Source organism: Saccopteryx bilineata, chromosome 5 (genome assembly GCF_036850765.1).
Source record: "Saccopteryx bilineata isolate mSacBil1 chromosome 5, mSacBil1_pri_phased_curated, whole genome shotgun sequence".
NCBI classification, from domain to species: domain Eukaryota; kingdom Metazoa; phylum Chordata; class Mammalia; order Chiroptera; family Emballonuridae; genus Saccopteryx; species Saccopteryx bilineata.
The window spans coordinates 264,284,503-264,293,800 of record NC_089494.1 but is presented as its reverse complement, the minus strand read 5'-3'; the positions used below and the strand labels follow the sequence as shown (position 1 = coordinate 264,293,800).

Genomic DNA, 9,298 nt, shown 5'->3' with positions numbered 1-9,298 from the left:
GGGGCAAGGAGCACGGGCGTGTCCCGCGGGGTGTCTGCCTGCTCCTGGCGTGTCCGCGGGGTGTCTGCCTGCTCCTGGCGTGTCTGCGGGGTGCCTGCTCCTGGCCCTCTCACCTCCGTGTCCACCTCGGCCCCTCCCACTCCCTCCGTCTGTCTGTCCTCTCTGTCTCCCTCCCCGTCTCCCTCTCTCTTGGCCTGACTGCCTCCCGTGCTCCTGTCTCCATCCCCACTCTGTCTTCTGGGAGCCGGGTCGGCCCCGCCTGGGTGCGCGGCTCCGTGTCAATCCGATCCGTGGCCACGGAGGCCCGGCCCTGGGGCTGGGGGTGGAGGCAGGGCTGGCCGGGCGGGCTGCTGGTTTTGGGGCCTGGCCCTCCCGCTGCAATATTGATGGCCCGTCACGGCGGCCCTGATTCTGGCGCTTTCCGTTAAAAGGTTTCTGTTGTTGTAGCTTATGCAGTTGCTCTGTTGCTATGGAAACGTGACATCAAAATGACGTTTCCCGTTTAAAAGCTTTTAACTAAATTCCTGCCTGTCAGATGTAGGCCCCATTTTGAGCGTGGAAGCCGCCTGCCTCCCCCCGAGCGGGGCTCCCGTCGGCAGCGCGCGGGCCGCAGGCCTCCGAGCGTGCCCCTCGCACCCCCGCGGGCGCCCTGGGCATGGCCGCTGCCGAGGCGCCCGGCTACCTGCTGTCCCCGCAGGCGGAGAAGCACCGGCGGGCCCGGAACTGGACCGACGCGGAGATGCGTGGCCTCATGCTGGTCTGGGAGGAGTTCTTCGACGAGTTGAAGCAGACCAAGCGCAACGCCAAGGTGTACGAGAAGATGGCCAGCCGGCTGCTGGAGATGACCGGCGAGCCCCGGCTGGGCGAGGAGATCAAGATCAAGATCACCAACATGACCTTCCAGTACAGGTGGGCCCCTCGCGCAGCCGCCCCAGGCCCTCGCCCGGGACCGTGCCGGCAGGAGGCTGGTGAGGGCCTGGCTGGGCCGCGCCCCACGCTGCCACGCAGACTGGACCGGGCGGACGGGAACCACGCGTGCAGCCTCCTCCAGGGGGGTGGGGGGGATGAGGCCCGGGGAAGGCAGGGCTGGGACGGACCCCGGCTCTCCTGGGTACCTGCCGGGCGGGGAAACTGAGGCCTGAGGCAGGAAAGAGGCTCAGATCCCACGCCCGTGCGTCCTGCCGGGCCCTGACACACAACCATTTCCAGCGCCCACTGAGCCCGCTGTGGGCACACAGGACCTCAGGGTTGGACAGGTGTTGGGACTCACCAGGGAACCCTGAGCACCCAGGAGGGTCTTGCTCGTGGGAGGGGCCTTCTTGGTGGACGGAGGCAGTGTGACCCCAGGCCGTCCCCTTGGTGGTTCCCCTGCCCCAGCAGCCTGAGGGGAGCCCCTGGGTCAGGTCCACAGACGGGGCTCCGGGCTCCTCCGCGGAGGGAACCAAGTGGGGCCCATGGGCCTGGCACGTCGGGGGGCATGGGGCCCAGGCCTGTCTGCAGAGGCGCACAGTGTGGAGAGGGTCACGGTCCAGGCAAAAGTCACTGGCTGGCAAAAGGCCGCAGGCAGGCCATGGTCTTGCCGGGGTGAAGGTCAAGCAGGGGTCAGGAGCCCCGAGGAAGAGCAGTGTGGAGTGCATAGGGTCCTGTGGGCAACCCCAGGAGTCTGTCCCTGTCCCAGGAAATGAGGGCGCTGCCCTTAGAGATCCAGCTGCTTCCAACCCTGTTTGCCTCCTGGTCCTCCTACCGGTGGCCCTGCGGAGTTGCCATGGGCACCATGAGTCACACTGTGGGAGAACCATCCCTCCCCTCCCCCAGGCGAGAAGACAGTCCTCCCCCTGGTCCATGGTCCCTGGCCCTCTGGAGCCTGGAGGTGTGCAAAGTCTCCTGGGGTCTTTGACAACCAAAAGGCTGTTTCCAGTTGCATCAGCTTCACTTGACTGGTCCTTGGAGAAACAGGCCCAGTCTGGCTCTGTCCAGAGGCCCATTTCTGAGCCCCAGCCAGGGCCGGACCAGAAACGAGCTGCTCCGTCAGGCCTCAGAGCCACTTAGCAAAACCGTGATAAGTTCCAGTGGCAGCCGGGGGCTGCATTGTCTGTGGGGGTGGGGAGGAGCCCTCGACCCGCCTCTGGTCGGACTCGGGAATGCTCGGGCTCTGACTGGTGTCTGGCCCCCTTATTCCCTGTCTATCCCTGAAAGCCTCCTGTGTCCTGGAGGAGGAATTTGGTTCCATTCCCGGGGGTGGGGGACCTGGGCCGAGGCGGCTGCAGGAGAGGAGGGTACAGCGGTGTGGACACCTGGCGCTCCGGGGGGCTCTACTCTGGCCCCCCACGGCAGCCTAGGGCTGGGGGTGAGGGCTGCAGGCTTGTGCAGCACTTCACAGTTTTTGAAGCACCCGCACACTGTGGCCCCTCAAGGCTCCCACTCACCCCGGGGGAAACTGAGGCCCAGAGCAGGAGAGAAACTTGCCCAAGGCTGCTCAACCCTTAAACGGCCAACACTTTGAGTTTTTTTTTTTAATCTATGCCCCTCCTTTTCCCAGCAGAGGCTTTTCTTATTTATTCACAGTAGCTCTTTATATGTGGAGGTTGTCAAGCAAGCTAAGGGAGCCTGAAGGGGTGGCCTGGCTCCATGGAGAGTGGTTTGTTAGAATTCGGGGTTCCCTCGTGCTGGGGGCAGGCTTTCCTCTTTCCTCCAACGAGAGGGCTGGCCTGACTGGGGCCTACAGAGGGGGTGGGGGGGGAGCCTGGGCAGAGACTGGGCCTTCGCTCTCTGTGTGCAGTGTCTGCGCAGCCCACCAGGGCGATGGGCAGTGGGCCCATGGCTTGGATGGTGTAGCCTGTAGCAGCTACTCTCTTCCACACATACTCTGCCCCTGGCATTCTGCTGAGGACGCTCCACTTAGTGGGTGCTGTCCCCGAGGCCATGTCCTACTGCGTGTGGCCAGCCTTTGGTCACGCCCCTGAGACACAAGCCCCCTCGTCCTCTGGGTTGTACCTGTTGGCTGGGGGCAGCTTGTTCAGATGGCCAGCCCCATTTCCAGTGACCAGTGGCCACATTCTGGTCGGGAACTCTATATTAGGAGGCATCTGGCCGCTGGGCATTCTAGCTTGATGGTCTCCCCACATCAGAGGAGCCTGGGTCAGGAACTTGGGGGGGGCGTCCAGGCTGAGGCTGGAGGCCTGGAGCACCCTGGACCTCAGGAATCACTGGGTCTGATAGGGCAGAGAGTCCCCCCACCCACATTGGGACCTCTTTCCTGGTCTGGCCGGGGCTGCCCAGCTCCCGGGGGGCTCCATCTCCCCAGCCCTCACCTCCAGAGGAAGGCCTGGGCCCAGGTCAGGCCTGTGGTGGGCTGTGCAGACCCTTGGGTCAGGATGTCAGGCCATCTGAGCAGCACCCCTGTCACACGCAGCCCTGCCGCCCCCGGGCACCTTCAGCGAACATGATACCTGGACAGCCTGCTGTTTGCCAGTCAGACAGACTCCCGCATGCGCCCGACCGGGATCCACCCGGCACGCCCACCAGGGGGCGATGCTCTGCCCCTCCGGGGCGTCACTCTGCCATGACCAGAGCCACTCTAGCGCCTGGGGCAGAGGCCAAGGAGCCATCCCCAGCGCCCGGGCCATCTTTTGCTCCAATGGAGCCTCGGCTGCGGGAGGGGAAGAGAGAGACAGAGAGGAAGGAGAGAGGGAGGGGTGGAGAAGCAGATGGGCGCCTCTCCTGTGTGCCCTGGCCGGGAATCGAACCCGGGACCTCTGCACGCCAGGCCGACGCTCTACCACTGAGCCAACCGGCCAGGGCCACCAGGCGTTCTTTAAATCCTCTCTACAGCCTGTGAGCAGCTCACGTGGGTCATCCCCATTTTACTGATGTGAACATGGAGGCTCAGAGAGGTTAATGAACCTGCTCAAGGTCACACAGCAAAGTGGTGGACATGAGACAGACTCAGCTCGACTGGGTACCGAAGCCTGTGCTCTTGACTCCTTGGTTCTCGCTCCGAGGTGCCCTCTTCGGAAACACAGGGTCACGACCTTTGTACGTCACGATGCTCTGTTCTTGTGTGTGTGTCGCATGTTTTATCGCATCACGATACTTGACCACGGCTGGCTGACTCGCTAAGGAGCAGTCCTTGCTCGTTGTAGAGCTCAGACCCCACAGCAGAGCGAGGAGAAAAATAACAGGAGGCGGCCCGAGGTCGTGCCTCTGACCGTGACCTCATTCACGTTGGGGCTTTGAACGGCCAAGGCCACGTCACCTCCTGAGTCTGACGTCTCGGTCCAGTGTCACCTCGGCCCTGCAGCCTGGCCAGTTTTTGTAGAGAGAGGCCTATCCGCCCACGTGTGGCTGCTGCCCGCGCCATGCGGCCCCCTGGGTCCCGGAGCCACCGTGTCTCCACCCAGGGGGCCGGGCAGGCCGGGCGGGACCAGGTCTGTGTCTCACCCTTGACTCTTGTGTGTGTCTCGTTGCAGGAAATTAAAATGCATGACAGATAGCGAGTCCATCCCGCCCGACTGGCCCTATTACCTAACCATTGATAGGATTCTGGCCAAGGTCCCCGAGTCCTGTGATGGCAAACTGCCGGACGGCCAGCAGCCGGGGCCCTCCGCATCCCAGACCGAGGAGTCCCTGTCGCCGTCAGCTAAGTCCACCCCTCTGTACTTCCCGTATAACCAGTGCTCCTACGAAGGCCGCCTCCGGGACCACCGCTCCGACAGCTCTTCCAGCTTACTGTCCCTTAAGTTCAGGTAGTGTGCGTCCTCCCCCTCCTGCCACCGCAGCGGGGCCAGGAGCCGGCTGGGCTGTCCAGAGGCGGGGCTCTGAGCGGCGAGGGGCACTGTCGTGCAGGTGGCTGGCTGGCTGTGCGGGGCGCGGTGGCGTGTGAGCGGCTGCAGGGACAGGGAGGCCTCCGAGGGGGGCCCGCAGGACGGCAGGTGGCCCTGGGCCTGGGCCATCCGGCCACAGGCTGGGTCTGTCTCTTGGCTGGTGTCACTTTGGCGCTGTGTGGAAACCTCTTGACCTCTTTGGGCCTCGGTCTCCCTCATGTGACGTGGGGATGAGTCAGTGGCTTCTCTGGGGAGGGCGGGGTGTCAGGGAGCGGGCAGACAGGTGCAGGGCCTGGGGCTCCCCCGCCTCCCCTCCCTCGCTGGGCTGGCTGGTGCTCTGGGCACCAGGGAGGGGTTGTCGGGCTGAGCCTCCACAGGGTGCTTTGTAACAACCTCACTGTGGTGGGTGTGCCGTCCTCTCGCTGTCGGCCGCATGCTTCCTGCCATGTGACCCTGCCCTCAAGATGTACACAGACTGGCACGCAGGAGACTCCCCGCCACGGTGTGGGGGCTGGGGGAGCCAGAGGAGGGGACATCTGGGTGAGTCTTCCAGGGGGGACTAGGAGTTGGCCATTGGGAGGAGAACAGAACTGTGCGTTTGAGCCGTGGCCACCCCTCCCCCGAGTTCCAGTCCTCCTGTCTGTCAGGCAGCACTGGGGTGAGGGACGCCCCCATTCAGACATCTGTCAGGCAGCACAGGGTGAGGGACGCCCCCATTCTGACACCCCCTCTAGTCCTCCCGTCTGTCAGGCAGCACTGGGGTGAGGGACACCCCCATTCAGACATCTGTCAGGCAGCACTGGGGTGAGGGACACCCCCATTCTGACGTCTGTCAGGCAGCACTGGGGTGAGGGGCCCCCATTCTGACATCTGTCAGGCAGCACGGGGTGAGGGACACCCCCATTCAGACATCTGTCAGGCAGCACGGGGTGAGGGACACCCCCATTCAGACATCTGTCAGGCAGCACTGGGGTGAGGGACGCCCCCATTCTGACGTCTGTCAGGCAGCACTGGGGTGAGGGGCCCCCATTCTGACACCCCCAGAGTCGGGGCCACTGTTCAGTTTGTCCAAAGACCCTGGGCAAAGCGTCTGCTGATAGCTGGGCCCCCTGAGCAGGGAAGCCGAGACTCGCACGCCCGTCCCTGTGGGCCGGGCTCAGTCCTCAGACCCACGTCCACGGGTGGTGCTCCTGGGCTGGGGGGTGGGGACCCAGAGCCCCGCTGGCCCCCAGGATGGGCTGGGTCGGTATTCTGTTCAGAAGCATGGGGACAGGCAGGACCTTGGGGTCTGGTGGGACGGGGCAACTTCCTGCCCACCAGTGTGGGTCGGTTCGACCAGGGGTGCCCACCACCCACAGCGGAGAGCCCCAGGGAGCGCTCCAGGCCTGGGCGGCCTTTGCCTCCCATCCACCGGGGGTCCGGTCCTGGGGAGGGAGGCCAGTTCTCCATGGGCCTCACCCCCCTAGGTGTCTGTCCTCCTGCCTCCCTACCCCCAGCTGGCTGGGCAGTCCAGGGCACCCCGGGGCCAGTTCGTCTGTTCTGGGATCTCCGTTTCTCCATATTCTGGAGGAGAGCCAGGACCGGTGGTCTCTCTGGCTCTGACGAGCAGCCACACTGCTGAGCGCCCCCTCCATCTCTCCCCGGGGGGGCCACTTCACCCAACCCCCCCACAGGCCCGAGCCTCCCTGCCCACCCAGCTCTGTGAGTTTGGGGTGTCTCCACCCCCCGGACCGAGGGGATGCAGGTGTCCTGTGACCGGGTCATTGGGTCCCCAAGGGGGACAGTGCCCGCTCATCACAGATGACGGGCCCCACGCCAGCCAGTGGCCGCGCCCCCTGGAGTGTCCGTGTCCCGTTGATCCCGGCGGGGTCATGGGGAGGGTCGGGGGGACCCCTGGCGCCCTGGCTCCGGCCGGGTGCTGACGGCGGGCCCTGTCCCCCAGGTCGGAGGCGCGGCCCGTGAAGAAGCGCAAGGCTCCGACCGGCCACCTGCAGAGGAGGAAGCTGCGGCTGCTGCAGGCCATGCTGGAGGAGCAGCGCCGGCTGGGCCGCGCCGTGGAGGAGACGTGCCGCGAGGTGCGCCGCGTGCTGGACCAGCAGCACCTCCTGCAGGTGCAGGGCCTGCAGCTGCAGGAGCGCATGATGAGCCTGCTCGAGAAGATCATCGCCAAGTCCAGCATCTAGGTGCCGCGGGGCGGGGTTCTGCTCACCCCGGCCCCACCCCGACCTCGCCCCCGGCCCAGGCCGCCCCTTCCGAGGGGCCTTTCGAGGACCCACGGGCCCTGGTTCACCCTGAGGCCCCACCTCCGGCGTGGAAGCCTCTCCTCGGACACAGGCCGGGTCACTCCGGGGGCTCCCCAGAAGGAGCGTGCCGGAGTCTGTCCACTCTCCGCCACGGTGTCGCCGTCGAGGACACCGGACACAGCGTCCCATGGTGGGGGCGCCTTCTCCTTCCGCCCAGAGACAGAGCCCGCTTTCCCGGGCCCGAAGGGACACGCCAGGTTGGTCCGTTCCGGAAACAAAAACAAATGCACACAGGTGGGTGGCAGGCTGGCCTGGCAGTGGAGTCTCTCCTGGGGGGGCCGGCCTCCTCCCTCACCAGGGCCCCCGCATCTGCCCTAGAATAGCCTCTGATACCGAGGGAGCGGGCTGCCTGCCAGCACCGTTTTGTTCCCCTGCCTGGACCACCGGGTGCGGCGAGCACCTCCTCAGAGATCACACTAATAAAGTTAACAACCGTGCTGACGTGCCCCGCCCCGTCACTGTCTGGGCCCAGGTGGCAGCGGTGGGACAGGCTTGTCCTCAGAGCTTACACCTGCGGGGGGGCGGGGGGACAAACTCATAAACAGAGAAATAAAGTCAGTGGGTTGTGATCCTGGGAAGGGAAGGGCCAGCCCCACGGCGGAGGAGGGGCTGGACCCAGAGCTGGGGCGGCCCAGCAAATCACAGAGGCCGCAGGAGGGGCGCAGGCCAGCTAGGCTGAGGCCGGGAAGCCTCCGGCCACAGGCCCTGGACAGGGCCAGCGGGAAAGCCTTTCTGGAAGCCCCTTGGTGCCTTTGGCTTTGGGTCAGTGGTTCCAGGGAGGCTGGGCACAGGGTGTCTCGTTCTGCCTAGGACAAGCACGTTGCTGCCCACAGAACAGGTTCTGAGGTGACACGGAGGGTGGGTGGGTGGATGAGTGAGGGGGACACAGCTGACTTCTGGTCTAGAGAAGCTACATCTGGTTGTGCTGGGTGATGTTGGGGGGCGAGGAAGAGAGGGTATCCTGGTCATCCAGGGCAGCAGCTGTTAGCTCATCTGATGATATTCCAGCGGCCCTGAGGTCAGCCAGGCAGAGGTCAGCTGTTAGTGTGAGGCCAGCGGCAGAGCTGGGTGGGGAGGGCCCCTCCTCAGTCATGTGCCGTGGACACAAACCTTTTGCTCTGGTGCTGGAGGCAGAGGTGTGTCTGGTGAATGGATGATGACCAGTGTAGGGTGGTGGCTGGGGCCCCGATGTGGGGACTTGCCCATTGCCGTGGTGTAAAGAGTCCCAGCTGCCACGTGACCTCCCCGACCCTGTCGCTGGGGAGAGGCACGCCCGCCCAGTCCAGCAGTGCATTGCGAGGGCCGGCGGGGAGGGGGGTGGTGAGTCGTGCAGAAGACCTGAGTTTGCAGGGCTGGCCCTGCTCATCTCCAGCTCGGGCGCCCATCTGCCTCTTCAACAAGACACCCTGCAAGAATTTATCGTTGAACCAACACTGGGCCCTGGCTGAGCTGGACCCAAGAGGGCGCAGGACCGACCTGCCCATGTGTGTGTCCCGTCAGGGTGCCCAGCCCCACAGCTGTCCCCACCGCGAGGTGACGTTGAGGATCCAGGTACTGTAGCAGGTTTACACCGTTAACACCTTTGCGTCCCTAGAACTGTGACCGCGCCTTGTTGGATTACTTAGCGTTTTCTCATTTGCATTTCGAGGTTGTGTTCATGGTCTGTTTTCTCTTCCCCACTCTCTCTGTCCAAGTTCGGGGCGGCGCCCTCTCGGCAACCTCTGAGAGCCAGGCTGCCTGCCCCGTCCTTGCTCCGGAGCGGTCACCTCGGGGCGGGCGGAGCTCAGGGGCGGTCCTTGCTCCAGAGCGGTCACCTCGGGGCGGGCGGAGCTCAGGGGCGGTCCTTGCTCCCGAGCGGTCACCTCGGGGCGGGCGGAGCTCAGGGCAGTCCTTGCTCCAGAGCGGTCACCTCAGGGCGGGCGGAGCTCAGGGCAGTCCTTGCTCCAGAGCGGTCACCTCGGGGCGGGCGGAGCTCAGAGGTGGTCCTTGCTCCTGAGCGGTCACCTCGGGGCGGGTGGAGCTCAGGGGTGGTCCCTGCTCCGGAGCGGTCACCTTGGGGCGGGCGGAGCTCGGGGCAGTCCTTGCTCCGGAGCGGTCACCTCGGGGCGGGCGGAGCTCAGGAGCAGTCCACCGGGCGCGCGCCCTTCATGCACGTTGTCTTTAGCGACCTTC

General features: G+C 65.1%; 1 protein-coding gene across 1 annotated transcript; it reads left to right on the top strand.

Annotated features, from left to right (window-relative positions):
• The first annotated feature begins 496 nt into the window (after positions 1-496).
• On the top strand, positions 497-7,563 carry MSANTD1 (Myb/SANT DNA binding domain containing 1). Its single transcript, XM_066280654.1, has 3 exons — positions 497-909; positions 4,470-4,745; positions 6,766-7,563. Exons 1-3 carry the CDS (start codon positions 656-658, stop codon positions 7,004-7,006), a joined length of 771 nt encoding a protein of 256 aa, XP_066136751.1. The 5' UTR covers positions 497-655; the 3' UTR covers positions 7,007-7,563.
• Positions 7,564-9,298: the final 1,735 nt, after the last annotated feature.

Coding starts and splice junctions, on each gene's coding strand:
- MSANTD1 (XM_066280654.1), top strand. CDS start 656: ATGGCCGCTGCCGAGGCGCCCGGCTACCTGCTGTCCCCGCAGGCGGAG. Junction 910..4,469: donor AACATGACCTTCCAGTACAG/GTGGGCCCCTCG, acceptor GTCTCGTTGCAG/GAAATTAAAATGCATGACAG. Junction 4,746..6,765: donor TTACTGTCCCTTAAGTTCAG/GTAGTGTGCGTC, acceptor CCTGTCCCCCAG/GTCGGAGGCGCGGCCCGTGA.